The 19276-nt window shown below is 36.6% G+C and overlaps 1 protein-coding gene across 4 annotated transcripts in view; it reads left to right on the top strand.

The window, feature by feature from the left end:
* Positions 1-19276, top strand: part of Ankrd42 (ankyrin repeat domain 42) — a 43791-nt gene that overhangs the window by 8726 nt on the left and 15789 nt on the right. For 2 of the 4 annotated variants that reach the window (XM_051192248.1, XM_051192247.1), the window contains exons 3-9: positions 1862-1969; positions 5393-5512; positions 6659-6794; positions 11968-12012; positions 12222-12422; positions 15378-15503; positions 17388-17493. In XM_051192248.1, coding sequence (XP_051048205.1) covers positions 1862-1969; positions 5393-5512; positions 6659-6794; positions 11968-12012; positions 12222-12422; positions 15378-15503; positions 17388-17493 — 842 coding nt within the window. The remainder of the gene's footprint in view (positions 1-1861; positions 1970-5392; positions 5513-6658; positions 6795-11967; positions 12013-12221; positions 12423-15377; positions 15504-17387; positions 17494-19276) is intronic. The other 2 variants (XM_051192250.1, XM_051192249.1) reach the window with 1 other exon arrangement.

Below are 19276 nucleotides of genomic sequence, written 5' to 3'. Positions count from 1 at the left end.
ATAAGTTACATTCAGTTTAAATAAGGAATACTTAGAAGTGAACAGTAAGAAAATAAATGTGTAAATGGGCAAATGTTAATAGACATTTTCTCAGAGAGAATTGATGGTAATTGAGCCTTGTGAGAGATTCAACATCATTAGCCATTAGAGAAATGCAACTTAAAATTACAGTGAGAAGCTACATACGCATAATAAGGTGAAAGAGAAAGTAAAAAGTCCCCAAATGACAATCCTTGGCTAAGAATGTAGAGAACCAGAAACACTTATGCATCCCTGGTAAGAAGGTAAAATAGACATTCCAGCAGACATTTGGGTACTTTATTGTAATATAAAACGTACATTATCCCTATGTAACAGCAGTTTCATTACATATTTTTTTCAAGAGAAATGCTAAAGCAACATTAGTGTTTATAGTGGCTTTAATTTCAAGGAGCTAAACAGTGTTAACACATAGTAGTTTCTTCACAAGTATTTGTCGACTTGAATGACTTGTGATGATTATTCAGATTGAACTCCTTAAAAATACGTGGGCTAGCAAGAGGGCTCAGCAAGTAAAGGTGCCTGTTGCCAAACTTGACAACCTCAGTTCCAGGAACTGTACAGTGTAAGGAAAGAACTAGCTCTAACAAATTGTCCTTTGACTTCCATATATAGGCACATGAGAATCATGCAGACAAAATAATGAATAAATATAATTTAAAAAACTACAAAAAAGAGAGTAGTGTCCAAAACTTCCAAGCTTGTTTAAATAAACATTTAAAAAATGACAAAAATTTTATTTTATTGGTAATTAATTTTAGTGGCAGACAAATGATACCTAAATGATAAATAAGCCTTTTAGCAAATTACAGGTTATGAGTGATGTGCAAATGAGTGAAAGATAGTCAGTTCTTTTAAAAAGATGCTTTTCAGAAGTAGAACATGCAGAGTTAAGTATTTAAACATTAGACACCAGATGCAGCACAGACCTCCAGGTGTGGTAGTAAGGTAAGATTTAGGTTAGCTTAAAAACTCACAGGTTTTATTTCACTGTTTGCTCTTCCTTTCTAAAAATCCCATTGCAGCAACCATGTTTGTTTTGATACGGAAGTTTCTGAATCCAATTAAAGGTTTGTAGTAGAAGTTAGGCATAGTGTTAAATGCTAGCTATGTACTCCCAGCTACTCAGAAGAATAATGCAGGGAGTCATTTGAATCTAGGAGTTCAAGGCCATTTTGGACAACACTGCAAGTTCACAACTCTAAAGAAAAAGTTTCATTTTAATTAGGTGTATGAATGTGCACCTGTGTGTGAGTGCAAGTGCATGTGAATGTAGGTGCTGACTGAGGCCAGAAGAGGATGTTCTCCTGGAGATGAAGTTAGAGGTGGTTGTAAGCTACCTGACATTGGTGATAGGAACTGAACTCCTGTCTGCATAGCAAGTATTCTTGACTGCTGAGCCATCTTTCTAGCTCTAGAAAAGAAAAGCAGAAAAAGATAATAGTAATTGCAAATTGGCAGCTCTTGAGGAAACTTGCTCATGATTGCTTTTGTTTGGCTTGTACAATATTAGCAAGTGGTATATTTATTGAACTAGCATTTATTTCACTCACAGCAAGAAATGCCTATAATTTAGTATCAAGTGTCCCTGATAGACAAGGAATGTGGCTTCCAGTTTGCTATAGTTTCTGTTTCTTTTTCTTAACTGACAGTGAAGTCAATGTTTGTTGCTATGCCACTGTGTTTGTGCCTTTTTCTTACACTCATCTATGTTTGTTTTTCATGTTACAGTAGCAATCTCATGATAACAGACTAAATTTAAAAGTTATAAAAATACAAAATGTGTCTAATATAACACCCGCTAATGTTATTATTCTCTTAGTGTCTTCACTGGCTACTCTGGCACGGTGCTGATACCACACAGGGCACTACAAGAGGATGGACAGCGGCTCATATAGCTGCAATCCGGGGTCAAGATGCCTGTATGCAGGTAATGCTTTTAGTTACTGTTATTTTCTTTTCAATTTAGTGAGGTCAGTTACTTTATCATAGCTCTGTTGGAATTCTGCCATTATTCTATTTGATCTAACACATGCTGTAAAGAAGGAATGATTGATACCAGCTAGCCACATAAATGATATGTGGCTGAAGATGCTTTAGTACCTGAAGGAGTTGGGTTTTCTTCAGTGATGTCATGGTCGTACAGAGTGTCTTCTTTGTAGCTTGCTGCTATGGTACAGATGTTAGTATTGTGCCAATGTAAGTCTGTTCAAATCTTAGCTCTTAAAGTGATGGCTGTTAGCTTGAGCAGGTAGGTAATAAGAGGAAAGTGAAAATACAATAGTAACTTCTGGGGAAATCAGGTCAGGTGAAGCTTTACCCGATGTGTTTCTTCCAACAAGCATTAGCTCAAGCCATTCCTTGCACCTTGATTCTCTTTTCTGTGCCACAGTGGTCTCTTCCTTCTTAGAGTTTTTATGATATGTATTTTGGTTCTATGCTGTATGTTCTTCATTGAAGTCTTTTTTTGTGCAGTTGAGTATCTATCCCTAAGAATGTCCTGATTCCCTAAGTTGATAATTTTTATCATTGGTGTTGTCATGATCCTTAAAACACAGTAAGTACTCAGTATGTCATTTATGACTGTCATTGGCTGGTTAGATTAGACAAGGTCATGAAGATTATTCTTTTTAAAGCCCATGGTAGGAATTATGACAGAGTAATCCTTTGATAATGTACTGGTAAATAAAGACTGACTAAAAAGGAAATGCTGAGTGAGAAAGAAATAATTAGGAAATATGAAGTAGGAGGGAGTTGGGGTGTGTAGCTGCATGCTACCATGAAGGGGTAGCATGGTCAAGGTTCTAGGTGCAATCCTCAGTGCCAAAAAAAGAAAAAGGTACTATTTTTTTAACTTTAAAAAAAGTCATTTTGTTTTATGTGCATTGGTGTTTTGCCATCAGTGTCAGATTCCCTGGAACTTGAGTTGCAGGCAGTTATGAGCTGCCACATGGGTGCTGGGAATTGAACCCAGGTCCTCTGTAAGAGCAGTCAGTGCTCTTAACTGCTGAGTCATCTCTCCAGATCCCTAGACTTTAATTTTTGGAGCTGCTGTAGGTTCAGCAAAATTGAGCAGAAGGTACACAGATTTCAAATTGTTAGATTGATTTCCCAGCCAGTGACTCTCTAGTGGCACCTGATACCAATAGTTTACACTGGGGCTCACTCTTGGTAATGTACAGATTGCATTTGAACAGGTTTATAACCATATAGTGCTTGGCTCATTTGCTTATTTAGTGATAATTCTTGATGAGTAAGGCAGTCTGGGCTTGAACTTGTGAGCCTCCTGCCTCAGCCTCCCAAGTTCTAGGATTACAGCACCAACATACCTTATGATTACTAATTTTTTTTCATTCTTCTCTTATATATTACATTCTGTCTGCATTTCCCCTCCTTCCCTTCCCCAGATCCTCCCTCCATCTCCCCTCAGACAAGAGTTGACCTCCCAAGGACATCAACCAAACATGGCATAACAAACTACAGCAAGGTCAGGCACATGCCATCACATTAAGGCTGGACAAGGCAAGCCAGTAGGAAGATAAGGGTCCCACAAGTAGGCAAAAGAGTCAGAGACACCCCTGCTCCTACTGTTACAAACCCCATAAGAACACTGAGCTACTTAGCCATAATCTATGTGCAGAGGACCTAAGTCAGACCCCCTAAGGTTCCTTGATCTCTTCGAGGTCCCATGAGTCTCAGTTGATTGGGGATAACCTCTTTTAGAGCTTGGTATTTCATTGTCTGAATGTTTGTTAGTGTTCACCCACTAAAGGGTATTTTCATTGTTTCCAATCCTGGCAATATGAGTAAAGCTTATAAATATTCACTTTTAGATTTTCTTAAGGTTTCAATTTTATTAGGTATTTACCTAAATCCCAAGGAGTGTGTGATTGTTAGATTATGGTGAGATTGTGCTTAGCTTCATAAGAGACACTGCCCTACCATCTTTCAAAGTACTCAACCTCTGGCTCCTCATCCTTGCCAGCTTTTGTGCTGTCAGTGTTCTGGACTTTGGCTATTCTAATAAGTAGATAGTGGCACTTTATTGTTGTTTAAATTTGCATTTCTCCACTGGCCTTTTCATATGGTTATCATCTTTGGTCAGTGTCTGCTCTGAACATTTTTTGGTAGTATAGGGGACTGATCTCAGAGTCTGCTGTAAGTTAAGAAATTTACCACCGAGCTACATCTATAGCTCTGACCAATGTTAAAGTTGAATTTTTTATTATTGTGTAAGAATTTTGGATAATAGACCTATATTGAATACTTTCTCTTTGTGTGAACTGTCTTTTTTATTCTCTTTCCAGTCTTTTTAGATTCATGATGCTTAATTTCATTGAGGCCTAGTTTATCAGTTCTTCTTTTGTGGATTGTACATTTGGTATTGTATCTAAAGAACTGTAGCCCAGCCCCCAATCATCTAGATTTTTCTTCTAGGGGTATTATAGTTTTGTATTTTCTATGTGTGATCCAGTTTACATTAATTCCTTCCTTCCTCCCCCCCCCTTTTTTTTTTTTTTTTTTTTTTTTTTTTTTTTTTTTTTGAGACAGGGTCTCTCTCTACATAGCCCTGGCTGTCCTGGAACTCACAATGTAGACCAGACTTGCACCAAACTCACAGAGATCCTCCTGCTTCTGCCTCGAAAGTGCTGGGATTAAAGGTACGTGCCAACATACATGGCTAAGTTAATTTTTTTTCAATGTTTGTAAGGTCTGTGCTTACTTCAGTATTTTTATATGTGAATATTCTATTGTTTTAACACCTATTTTTAACAATCTTTTCTTAATTATACTTACTATCTTTTCTCCTTTCTTCAGTTTCATTGCAATATCTGTTTGTTCTTTAGCCAATATCAGTTTGTCTTGATTTCTGAAATAACTCTTGAAGTTGGATAGTGTTAATCCTACAATTTTGTTTTTCTCTTTTAATATTGTCTTGATTATTCTGGGTCTTTTGCCTTTCTGTAAACTTTAAAACCTGTTGATATCCAGAAAGCACATCACTGGGTTTTTATTGAGACTGATAGATTTATGAAATTAATTATTTGTCGATTATACAGGAAGAAACCCTATAGTCAATGACCTATATGGAAATTGGCTCTGTTGCTCGTTTGGATGAAACCGTCTTAGAAGATTGACCAGGAACTTAGAGCTAGCCAATTAAGGTCCCACTGACAATGTTACAGAAGACCTCAACCCCTTTTTAGGGTTATCTAAGGGATGTATTGTATTTTGCCTGTAGATCATATATAGTAGCTTTGTTATAGATACATGAATTGCTTACCTTTACTCTATCAGAATTCATAGTTTAACATCTATACTCATGCATGCCTATTCCCATTTCTGTTTCTAGGCTCTTATAATCAATGGAGCCAACCTGGCAGCTCAAGATGATCGTGGATGCACTCCTGTACATCTCGCTGCCACTCATGGACACTCTTTTACTTTACAAATAATGCTGCGAAGTGGAGTGGTGAGGGGCTCTCTTCTTAATTAGCTAGTGGTAGTGTGTGATCATGTAGATGGACTAGTAGCTGGTAGTCTGGTTATCTGATCCTTTTAAAATCCTTCCTATGACTTGGGGGGGAAGTAATTTTTTTCCTTAATCATGGATTCAGTAATTAAGACAAATCTCCCCCTGTCTCTCCCCCAAAATGAACACTAACACAAAATATTTCAGAGGTTATGTGTTTAGCTGCTGGTTCAGAGCTCAACCGGGAAGACTCTGAAGCTTTTAAAACAAATTTTCACCAGGTATTATGTCTTTATGAATTTGTGTGTATGTAATATAATACTTTAAAAACCTCTCTATTTCATACACCAGTTTAGGAAGTGATTTATTTCTCCATGTTTTAATTTATTTTTTTCTAATGTTTATCTATTATTTTTTAAAAATATTTTTAAACTGTGAATATGTGCATGTGAGTATGTGCATGTGAGTACAGATGCCTGCAGAGGCCAGAAGCCTCAGATTCTCACTGGAATAGTTACAGGCTAATGTTAGCCAGCTGATATGGCTAACACAGGTCCTCTCTATGTTTAACTGCTGAGCCATCTCTCCAGTTGCCTAATATTTATTTTTTATAGTACTCAGTGGTTGTATAACTTCTTAATGAACAGAACTTTCACTGAGTATGATGGCTCCTGCCTGTAATCTCAGCTTTTTGGAGGTTAAGACAAAAGGATTTCGGCTACAATGTGAGACCTTGTTTCAACTTCCCCACAGAGAGAGGTGGGGAAGAAGCACACTGCCAGTATGGAAGACAATATAGTGCAAGTGTTTTCTAGGAAATAAGAATGATAAGACATCATTTAAATCCATTCCCATCCTTTTAACTTTATAGATTAGGACTGAGAAACAATGACTTAAATTTCATTGAAAACGTTTCATGTGGACTGATAGTTTTCTTTTTAAAAGGCTGTTTTATAACAGTTCACTGAAAAGTTCATTGCTTATGCGTTCAGGTTAGTGGGTGCAGTCAATTTTTTAGTATATTAAATGTTTGCTGTATAATTTTAAAAATAGCTTCTAATTTTCAATTGTTGAATCAAGCTTCCAGATTTACTGCTTTCCATACAATGTAGCATGAAGCTGAGCTCTTGTGAATTTTACCTCTAGGATCCCAGTGTGACTGACAGGAGAGAGTGGAGACCTGTGCATTATGCAGCTTTTCATGGGCGCCTGGGCTGTTTGCAGCTTCTTGTCAAATGGGGGTGTGGCATAGAAGATGTGGACTACAATGGAAACCTTCCGGGTATTGAACCAAAGCAAACATTTTAGTTTTTCATTGATAAAAGATTTAAATGCTTGATCTTATTTAAGGAATTTAAATTGCCCCATCATTCTGTAATTTCTTCATGAAGCTTAAATAGTAGATCAGCTGATATGAACTATTTACTATCATGTGTGTGCTACATACCCATCATGATTTCTTTTCTAGAGCTATCCCAGCAGTAGAGAACTTGGCTCTTCCTTTTCTTTTGCCCTCCCCACCTCCTTCCTTAGTATTCATGTGGGATCCAACTGAGGGCTTCATACAAGTTAAGCAGGTGCCTGCCTGGTCACTGGGCTACATCTTCCAAAGTTTATGCTTTTTTTTTTTTTTAACTTCTTACCTCTCTGCCACTTGAACAACTATTTTACTATTTAGGTAGTACAGAGGACACATAATTGTATGAACTGGTTTGTTAATTTCAGTTTAGGTTTAACTTGAAACAAACTGGCTAGATGACATATAGATTCTAAACACCCTTTCTTCTTTATGAGGTGGTATTGAAATTCAGAAGACAGTGAGATAGGAGTAAAAATGATCCATGAGGGCTGGAGAAATAGCTCAGCAGTTAAAAATAATTTGCTGCTTTTCTAGGGGATCTTAGTTTAATTTCCAGCATCTATATCAGATGTTTCACAACTGCTTGTAGCTCCAACTCCAGGGGATCTGATACTCTCTTCTGGACTCTGTGAGGTCACCTGCACTTACCTGTACATGTATCCACACATTCACACACACACACACACACACACACACACACACACATGCAGACATGTACAAATGATTTTAACAAAAAGATTCTTCAGTTATATCTTGAAGGTATCTTAAGCACTCCTGTAAAGGGGAAATCTAGGAAGATAATATGAGTGAGTCTGATCCAATTGCTTGGCTGTTTAGAACATGTCTGGATCCCTGTGGATCCATGATTGTTTGCCTTGGTATGCTGGATGTTGTCTTCTCCCTCTGTTTCTTCTCTGTCTTTGGACCTTTACACTACTACCTGGGATTTCATTATGACTTACACTTTTAGCATCCTTTTTGTAAAGATTTGTTGGTTGGTGGGAATACATTTTTTTTTAATGTATGAAAGTGATCTTACTTTGATCTATGCATATGCCATTGAATTTTCACAAATAATGCATCTTCTGTAACTACTAAGATCAACTAATATCTATTACTTGCACCCACAAACTTCTCTCTCATCCCCTTTCCACATCCCCTTTAACTTGGACCTTCCACAATTCACCCCTAACTTCTGACTTATAAATCAGCCCCATCCCCCTAGTTTTGAATTGTCTGGGATGAAATAATATATTAGTACTCTGAGTGCCTAGTTTGTATTTCCTTTCCAAAGTCAGTGTACCAATTCTAACCATAGCAGTATTTAAGAGTTCCCCTTGCAGTTAGGTATGGTGGTGTGTGCCTTCAATTTCAGCACTTGAAAGGTAAAGGAGGGTCAAGATTGGAAACCACCACAGGCTGAATAATGAGGTCATGGCCAGCCTGTCCTCCATAGGGGATTTCTCTTATATGCAGAATTTAAGTGTATATAGAGTTAAATATGTAAAGACAACATAAAACACATAGAGGGGCTGGAGAGATGGTTCAGTAGTTAAGAGCACTTTCTGCTATTGCAGAGGACCTGAGTTTAGGTTCCAGCACTCATTTTGGGCAGCTCACAACTGCTTGTAACTCCAGCTAGACATTCCTACACAAAGACACACACACATACAAGTAATTTTTTAAAAATCGGAAACATATAGAAATATGTAAGTATATTTTAAATAAATATAACTAAGGCATTATAAATATATGTAAAGCCATGAAATCAGAAGTCAGAAGAATGGCTATTTAGGGGGTTAGGGCAATGAGAAAAGGATATAGGAGAGTAAATATCAGCAGTTTACAATAATACCCATATGAAAATGTCATTATTTTAATGATAAAGAAGGTAATATGGAAGAAAACATTTTAGTAGCTCACCTTATTAATGCTGGCCATTAACCAGTTTTAATTGTAGGATTATTGGCTCTTTTGCTGGTTTTAATTTGTGTTTTTGGCCATGACTGCTGTCAGTTCACATCATTTCATTTCTTTGCATGTTTAATGGCTACTGGTTATTTTCTGTTGTGAAGTAGCAGTTCAGACATCCTTCCCATGTCCTAGTTCTTTTTCTTCCTGGGTTGTAAGGTTCTTCAGAGTCTAGATGGAAGCCTTTTATCAGCTTCATAAATTTCACATACCTTTTCCATTCTGTGGACTGACACTTTACTCTTTTGAGATATCCTTTAATGAGCAGAAGTTTACTTTCAATGTAGCCCAGTTTAATAATATCTTCTCTTTGTGGTATTTTTTTTTTTTATATATATAACTGATTTAAAAATACCCTATTCTGTGGTCACAGAGACATTCTTTAAGTTTGGGAAACTTCATTATTTTACTTTTATGTTTACTTTTCTATGTGCAGTACAAGGTAGGAGTCAGTTTTGTTTCAAGTACGTCTGATCATTTTAATTGGTCTTTTGCTGTATGGTTATTAAAAAGATCAAACTTGGGCTAGAGAGATGGCTCAGCCATTACAGGCTAAGCTCACAACCAAAAATATAAAAAGATAAAAACTTGTTTTTTTTAAACATCTGTCCTTTTTTTTTTGGTTTGGTTTAGCAACAGTTGTTTTTATTTTTAACACATTTTGTGGAACCATAACTTTAACCCCACAGACAAGATTAACATTAACTTACACAATAAGAACTAATCATAAAAGAAAATCAGAACTTGGGATTGTACTTCAATAGTGTTAAACATCTATCTTTGTTATAATGGTATATATAGAGGATAAGAATGCCTGAGGGACTAGAGATACTCTCAAAAACTTTTTTATGAAACCAATTTAGGGTTTAATAAAAATCTTTTAATATTGATTTAAGCATGAAAGTTAAGAGATGTGCTCAGAGAGAAATATAACGTATCATGAATGTGTGCTCTGAGAGCCAGTTGCCATCTCAAACAATTTGGTATGTATTTATTGAGCACCACCCGTGTATCTATGTGCCAGAGAAAACTCAGCAGAAAGTACAAAGTCATTGTTTTCATGTGGTGAGGAGAAAGATAGAATCAAAATGAATGATGCAAATATACAACATTGTATAGGAATACATGTTTGGGTAAATATAGCAAAAAGGAGTGGAGACTACTAGAGGGAAAAAAATTAAAATAGTCTTGTAGTTAGGAAAGCCTTCATTGAGGCAGTAACAGTTGGTGGAGACAAAAAGGGCTGTGTTGCTCCTCTCTTGAGGCCTGGTGGTTTGCATAACAGTGAATCAGTGTAGCCAGAACAAAAGTAAAGACCCAAGGAACAGGTGAGGTTGCAGAGGGACCAATAGCTACTGAAAAGGTTTGAACACAGGGTGATCTGACCAAACTTAATGTCTTAGAGTATTGGTTCTCAATCTGTGCATGGCCACCCCTTTGGCAACCTTCTATCTCTGAAAATATTTACATGATTCAGAACAGTAACAAAAGTATAGTTTCAAAGTGCAACAAAAGTAATTTTATGGTGTGTGTGGGTGGATGGGGATGGTCACCACATGAGAAACTGTATTAAAGGGTTGCAGCATTAGGAAGGTTGAGAACCACTGCCTTAGAGGATCATTTTGGTTATTTTATTTGGAATCTACTGTAGTGAGGGTATGGGCATAGTAAGGCAAGGCAAGAAACACACATAGAGAGAGAATCCAGATATGGTGGCAGACTCTTGAAATCTCAGCTGTTCCATAGTTTGAGACATGAGAATTGCACATTTGAGGCCAGGCTGAGTAATTTAGTAAGACCTTGTCTCAAAATAAAATTGAAGAAAAAGGGAGATATAGCCCAGCTGATGGGCATTTGCCTAGCATTCTCAAGGCCTGAGGATTTATCTCCTGGGGAAAGGAAAACAAGTCCAGTATAACAATGTAAACTACTAGTGTTTTACCATGTATGGTGGTGTGGAATCGAAGAGGTAAGGAGAGCAGGAAGGAACTGGGTTCTGTGTATATTCTGAGGGAGACATTAGGAGTTTCTGATGTAGTAGATATGGGGAGTGACGACAGTAATAAACTCTGGACAACTTAGGAAGGAGAGAGTTTTCTGTTGGTTGAGGTGCAGAAGACAGGGCTGGAGAGATGGCTCAGCAGCTAAGACCACTGGCTCTTCTTCCAGAGGACCTGAGTTCAACTTCTAGCACCACATGGCAGCTCATAGCAGCCTGTAACTCCACCTCTAGGGGATCTGACACCTTTACACAGACTTACACCAATGTACATGAAATAAAAATGAATAAATCATTAAAAAAAGATGCAGAAGACAGTGCCAGGAGAATGTGAGGGAAGAGTTTAGTTTTGAAATATTAAGTTAGAAATCTGTGATATTTGAAAATGTATGTGATGAATAAGTGGTTGACAGGGTCTTTTTCAGGAAGGACCTTTTGGTAGGGCTGCAGGATGACCCAGGATGGCATGGTATGAGCCTGCAAACTAGCCTCTGGACTGAAGGACTTCTCTTTGTGATACAATGGCTACTTGAACACTACCTTGCTTTCCTTTAGTCATAATTTGCCCAAATATTATACATTTTTTTTTTTTTTTTTTTTTTGGTCTCTGGAGTCATTGCTTTATAACTCTTTTTTTTTCTCTCTCTCCCAGAAAGGTTTGGTTAAGGCTGCTTCTCAATCTGGTCCAATATTTTTTGATTCTTTGAATTTTCTTTCTGTTCATGCCATTATACTTTGTTTTTTGTTTTGTTTTTTTTTTTTTTGGTCATTTATGGCTTTTAGAAATGACTTATATTGTATATTTTTAAGGATTTAGTATGGAAACAGTGTTAATGTGTGCTTAGTATGTAACCTTTTTCTTTTTGAGACAGGGTCTTACAATGTAGCTCATGCTAGCTTTGAACTTGTACTCTTGCCTTCACCTCTCCAGTGCTGGGACTGCAGTCCTGTGTCTCCATGACTGGCTAGTGTAGAGTTTAACTTAAGTTTTTGTATTAATTATAAAGAATAATGAACTAAAAGAAAGTGACAAATACAGAACGATAAAAGTATTTACTTTTGCTCTCTAAAGCTCTTCCTTCCTTCCTTCTTCCCTTCCTTTTCTTTTCTATCTTTTTGAGACAGGGTCTTTCTTTGTATTACGAAGTTCTGGATGTCCTGAAATTCAAGGTGTGCAAAACTACCCCTGACTAAAGCTGTTTTTTTTTTAAAAAAAAAAATTTACAAGCTGGCCTGGAACTCACTATACAGTTCAAGATGACCTGAAAATTAACAGCCCTTTTGCCTCTCCCATTGTAACCATATGTCTTTCACTAACCCAACTTTTTGAGGTATTGTCATTTTTAGAATTAACTCCATTCTTTTTGTCTAATCTACAGTTCATTTAGCAGCCATGGAAGGCCACCTTCATTGTTTTAAATTCCTACTGAGTAGAATGAACAGTGGAGCACAAGTTTTAAAAGCCTTCAATGATAATGGAGAAAATGTATTGGACCTGGCCCAGCGCTTCTTGAAACAGAATATTTTACAGTTTATACAGGGGGCTGAGTATGAAGGAAGCAATCCAGATGATCAAGACAGTAAGTAATTTACTCCACATATTTTAGCAGAAAATGATAATATTAAAATGGAACCCAGCCAGGTGGTAGTGGTGCATGTCTTTGATCCCAGCACTTGGGAGGCAGAGGCAGGTGGATCTCTGTGAGTTTGAAGCCAGCTTGGTCTAGAGTTCCAGGACAGGCTCCAAAGCTACAGAGAAACCCTGTCTCAAAAAACAAAACAAACAACAACAACAAAACCCCTAAAATGGAACCCAGAGACAAAGTATTTGTAATGCAAATGGTACATCAAAATATAAATGTTACTATCCATATTCATCAAGATTCTTTATTATTAAGCATTTTAGACAAATCATGTAGTAACTGTGCTGGCTAGTTTTTATGTCAGATGACATAAGCTAGAGTCATTAGATAGGAGGGAGCCTAAATTGAAAAAGTGCCTACATAAGATCTCACTGTAGGCAAGCCTGTAAGGCATTTTCTTTTAATTAGTGATTGATGTTGGAGGGCCCAGCCCATTGACTGATGGTCCTGGATTTTATAAGAATGAAGACTGAGTGTGCCATGGGGAGCAAGCCAGTAAGTAGCACCCTTCCATGGCTTCTCTATTAGCTCCTGCCTCCAGGTTCCTGGTCTGTTTGAGTTTCTGTCCTGACTCCCTTCAATGATGAACAGTGATATGGAAGTGTAAGCCAAATAAACCCTTTCCTCCTCAAGTGACTTTGATCATGGTGTTTTATCACAGCAATAGTAACACTCACTAAGACAGTGACATTGAACTTAAGAATAAAATACTACAGAGTTGAAGTATTTAGCTCTCTTCCAATTGCCAGTCTCTTTTTCCCCAAGAGGGTGTCTTAGTGTTATTATTGCAGTGATCAAACACCATGACCAAAAGCAACTTGGGGAGGAAAGGGTGTATTTGACTTACACTTCCAAAGTCAGTGCAGGAATTCAAGCAAGATAGAAACCTGGAGTCAGGAGCTAATGCTGAAGTCTATTGAGGAGTACTGCTTACAGGATTATAGATCCCAGGACCAGCAGCCTAGGGATGGTCCTACCCACAATGGGCTGGACTTTCCCCCATCAATCACTAATAAAGAAAATGCTCTACAGGCTTGCCTACAGCCTGATCTTTTGGAAGGTTTTCTCAGTTGAGGTTCTCTTTCTCAGATGACTTTAGCTTCAATCAAGTTGACATAAATAATAGCTAGGACAAGCACAAAGTGTTATTTGGGATTTATTGGTCTATTCTATGATTTTATATTTTAGTTACAATTCTATATAAATAAATTCACAAAATATATAATACTATTTTGTATATTTCTTATAGTAACTAAACTATTGCAACATGTTACTTGTCTGTTCTCCACTTGGCCTTTAAGCTGCTTGTGGTTTCTTGCTAAAATTTAAGTGTGTAGTGGATATTTTTGTACAGGCTTCCTTATGTACAGAGTTTCTTTAGAGAGTCGCCTTCTTGTCTTTGTTTCACATAGTGTACACTGAATGTGAAGATCATATTGCATTCTGGGATCACTGGATGAAGCTTCTTAAGGTTTTGACCATTCTGTGAAAATTCATAATGAACAGTTCTGCTTTTGTGGGGACATGAAACTATATGCTTAATGTTCTAAGAATATACACATATGTTATATACCTATATTTTTACCTCTTTAAAAATTGCATTTCATTTATTTTTCTAAGTAATTTGAGTTCTCTATATTCTTGGTATGACTTATTTACTGATTTTTATCAGATATAATTTTCTTTCACAAGTGGATTGTTCTTTCACTTTGATTATGTCCTTAAACGTTAGTTTTTAATTTACTTAAGTTAAAGTGCATTCAGGTATGCAATTTTAGTTTTGACCTATGTGTGCACTCAAGATCCCATCACATCTGGGTATTCTCAGACTCCTTTCAGCGTACTGTTCCTTTTACTCTGTCCCCATGCAGTCACCGATCTTTATGTTAATACAGATTAGCTTGCATTTTTTTAGAGTTCTATGTATAGAGAAAGTCCTTTTGAGAATCCATACATGTTATGTATATTTGTAGTTTATTCCTTTTCATTGCTATATTGTATTCCATGATCAATTGAATGGAGGTGAGCATTGGATTGCTTTTAGTTTGGGATGTATCAATAGAATAGCTATTATGTTTACATAGACCAGTGGTTCTTAACCTTCTAATACAGTTCCTCGTGTTGTGTTGGTCTCCAACCACAAAATTATTTTTTTTGCTGTTTCATAACTGTAATTTTGCTACTGTTATGAATCATAATGCAAATGTTGGATATGCTGGATATCTGATATGCAACCCATAGGAAAAAGCCCTTCAACTCTCAAAGGGGCCAGGACCCACAGGTTGAGGATCACTGGCATAAATATCTATTTCTGTCCCTCTTTGGTGAGTACATAGGAGTGAAACATGCGATGGGTGTATATCTAACTTTAGATATCATTTAAGGAGCTACTTTTCAAGCTGTTTTCCAAAGTTCTCTATATCCTTGTCAACACAGGTCATAGTTAGTCTGTTCTGTTGTAGTCATTTTAATGGGTGTGTGTTGGTTCTGTGAGCCTGGTTCTGGATTGGCCATTTATATCACTTCTGTAATGAAATATCTTTTTAGTTTTTGACATTGTATAGATGAGACTTTTCTAATTATTGAATGCTTGAGAGAGTTTTCTTTTTGCATATCTGGACATAACCTATCAGATGTGAATTGCAAATATTTTCTTCCATTCACAGCCTGTTTTCAAAGAGCAAAATTTTATATTTGTAGTTTTGTGTTTTAGATAGTATAGAACATTTAGTGTATTGTATTTTATAATTCTTTTTACTTGTCAGTGTGTCAGTTGAACTCACCTGAGTAGCTTCATACTTAGAATAATATTGAAATCTGAATTGTATGACATCTTGAGGTAGGGAAAAGAACAGATCCCTGTGTTTACTAAAATGCTGACTTTTTATTCAGATTTAGCTTTTCCAGGTCATGTGGCTGCCTTTAAGGGTGATTTAGAAATGCTTAAGAAATTGATTGGAGATGGAATAATCAATTTGAACGAACGTGATGATAATGGATCAACTCCTATGCATAAAGGTAAGCTTACTTCATCTTTACAATTTCTTATGCTTTTAAAGTTGTGATTGATCAGAAATCTACCCTAGTGGATATTAGTGAATGTTATATAAAATATACAGTTCCTGATTTCTGATTCAAGTGCCTTTTATGATTTCAGATATGTATACCTCTGATGGTAATGTCAACTGAATTTCTTGGTGACATTGTTCTTATAGTGACACGTGAAAATGCACTGCTGAGTATTCTTTGTGGTTTTTTTTTTTTTTTTCAAGATAGAGTTTCTTTTTGTTGCTTTGGAGCCTGTACTGGAACTCACTCTGTAGACCAGGCTGGCCTGGAACTCACAGAGATCCACGTGCCTCTGCCTCTGCCTCCCGAGTGCTGGGATTAAAGGCATGTACCACCACCACTGGCAGATTTATTTAATTTTTCCCCTTCCTTCTTTCCTTCTTTCCTTCCTTTTATTTTTAATTTTATTTTGGGAAAGGGTCTTGCTGTATATCCCTGTCTATGTATATTAAGCAGACTGGCCTCGAACTCAGAGAACTGCTTGACTGTTTCTGTCCTTGGTGCTAGGATTAAAGGCATGTGGCACCATGCCCTGTTCTTTTCTTTCCCTTTAAAAATATTTATTTTACTTTATGTATATGAGTGTTTGCCTGTATGTATGGATATATACCATGTGCAAGTTTGGTACCCGAACAAACTAGAAGAGGACATCAGAATCCCTGATATTGGAGTTACAGACAGTTGTGAGCTGCTATGTGGGTGCTGGGAACTGCTCCTGTAAGAGCAAATGCTCTTAATGGCTGTGTCATCTTTCCAGCACAGAATCTTTTTCTTATATTCCATTTTAGATAAATTATTTATCCTTCCTTTTTCCTGTGTATTGCCTGTGATGGAATTATTTTAAGCCATACCATCATTCATGATCATAAATACAATTTTTGAGCATATTTAAAAACAATATGTTACTGTTATGTCTACAGAGTATGTCTGTTTACTTATAGAGCTTTGGCCAGTCCTATAGTATTTTTTGTCAGCTGGTTCTGGATAGGAGAGAGAGAGGAGAGAGAGAGAGGAACAGAGAGAAGAGAGAAAGAGATGAGGAAAGGGAGAAGGAATTGAGGAACAGAACAATTTGCTAATGATCAAAGTGATGCTATGTTTATGGGGACTTAGTAATATATATATTTATGACACTTAACAGTGCCTATCTCTCACTACACTTAATGATCATTGAAACCCTATCTGTCTGTTTGTCTGCCTATGCTAGAGCAAGATTGGTGGGGACAGGGGTGTCAGTGATATGGTTCAGTGGATAAAGGTACTTGCTGCCAAACCTGATGGTATGAGTTTGATCCCCAGAATCTACATGGTAGATGCATCTGAAAGTTGTCCTCTGACCTCCACTTTTACACTGTTCATGCTCAAATGTGTGCAGGTATAGATACAAAGTAAATAAAAAGATGCAAAACTTTTGAGAAAAGATTTCTCTTTTTTATTGTGCAGTAGGTAGGTATAGATCAAAATTTTTGATGTATCTGAGATCCTAGTGATTGAAATGCACTCTCACTGGAGTATGAAAAAAGACATTTAGGAGTTATGCAGTATGACATAGCACTTGGGTAAGGGTTAGAAAGACTGGGTTCTATTTTCAAATCTATGACTTGCTTGTTTGAACTTTGAGCTCCAATTTTTATATCTGTATCCAAAATTATTCAGATAGACATGAACATGGTAGATATTTGATTAAATGTCTATTAAATGTACAAGTGAAAAAGAAAATACTTTTACAGCCTGCTTTTGTTAGTTACTACAAGATCAAAAGTTCAGAAAACTGTTTCCAATAGCAACTCTTTGTATGTGTTATGTGTTTCCTTGTTTTATCTTTAAAAAAAGCTGCTGGACAAGGCCACATAGAGTGTTTGCAGTGGTTAATTGAAATGGGAGCCAACAGTAATATTACCAATAAAGCAGGAGAGAAACCCAGCGACGTGGCTAAGAGGTATAAACTCCTATCTACTGTTCCTTGCTTCTACTTTTAAAGTTGTCATTTATTTTCCTGTACTTTGAAATTTCTGATAATTTAATACAGGTTTGGGGGACTCAAGATGCTGATGGGATCATAGTTTTTAAGTTGTGTGATATTTATTATTAGTGTTCCTTGTTAAAGCAATTATTCTCAGCTGGATAGTTGTATTAGTTCTCTTTCCCCTGGGGAAGGGATATTTAGAAATGAGAGGAAAGGTCAATCAACACTTACCACATAAGGAGGTCAGGTCCAGGAATCCTAAGCATTCTGCAATGATCTAGTTAGTGTGCACAATGCATTCTTCCATACAATTATCCTTGACACCTTGTTGAGAAACATTGATGAAAAACAGTAACAGTGATAATAGAGAAGCATTATAAGGGGTTTAAATCATATTTAGAAATTTACATGGGAAGTAAATGTAGCCTCTATCCTGAAACTTTGTGATCTTATTCAGATCAGACCCTCAAGGAATAGTTAGTTAGTGCTTATCTGTTTTCTCATTTGGTTGTTTATTCAGCCTCCTGTCTAGTTACTATGGTTCAGGCACTGTGGGCAGAAGTCAGACTGTAAATATGGGAATGCACAGTGCCTCCCGTCCAGGGACTTATAGTCATGGAAACCCTAGAAGCTTATACTTCAAAGAAAAAAATATACAAGCAAAAGTTCTTAGTAATTATAACCATTATAATAATCATAGTATGTATAAGTGAGGAAAACTGCTAATTCTATTTGTCAGTGATGTGGGTTTAGAAATAATACAGATGATAGTAAAATATATAAAAGAAATTGCAGTAGGATAGATCGTTATCAAGAACATTTTTTGAAGCAGAATTTATATTGATACTTGGAAGAGGAGCTGTAACAAAATTTTTCATTTTTGTTGTTCAGAACGGCTTGAATTTCATACAGACAAAACACAAAAATAAATAACTTAGGGGCTGGAGAAGTGGCTCAGCAGTTAAGAACTGCTTGAATTTTTACCATAAGTGTGGGCCATGGGGCTTGGTCTGATGTTTGGTTGGGCCCAACTACTCACTTAACTTCACATGTAGCTAGCTCAGGCTGCCCTTCAACTTGCACTCCTGTCTCAGCCTCCCTAGTACTGATATTAGAGGTTTGTATCACACAATACCTAGTTTGGATTTTTGTTGTTGTTGTTGTTGAGTTTAAAGGGTTCTTTATATATTCTAGATATTGATTCTTTCTCAGAAAATACCCTTTGTAAGATTTTTCTCTCACTTGTGGGATGTTTTTCATGTCCTTAAAAATAACTTTGGAAATGAGTCTCAACAAAAAGAAGTTTTACGTTTTTGGATTGTGCTTTTGGTGTTTGATCTTGAAAATCTCTGTGACTTTGTGTCCTATATTTTCTTCTAGAACTTGTATAGGTTGTGATGTCTATGGTTCATTGTGAGTTCCCTTTTTTATGTTATACTAGGTGTGCATCTAAGTTCATTCTTTTGCATATGGATATCAATTATAGTTCTATTTGTTGAAAATGTTATGCTTCCTTCATTTCCTTTGTGACTTTGTCAAGAACAACTTTATTTGCTTGTTTGAAACAGGGTCTTTCTCCATAGTCCAGGCTGTCTTTAAATTTCTATAGCCCAAACTGGCCTCAAATTTGCAATCTTCCTGCATCAACCTCCTAAATGCTGAGATTGTAGGCAAATCCCTAACCTAATACCTAAACATAGTAAAATACAAAAACAAGGAAATAAGAAATATATCCCCAGAAGAATAAAAGGGACAA

Source organism: Phodopus roborovskii, unplaced genomic scaffold (genome assembly GCF_943737965.1).
Source record: "Phodopus roborovskii unplaced genomic scaffold, PHOROB, whole genome shotgun sequence".
In the NCBI taxonomy this organism is placed as follows: domain Eukaryota; kingdom Metazoa; phylum Chordata; class Mammalia; order Rodentia; family Cricetidae; genus Phodopus; species Phodopus roborovskii.
Note: the sequence above shows the minus strand (reverse complement) of the source record. Positions and strands in the feature narration are given on the sequence as shown.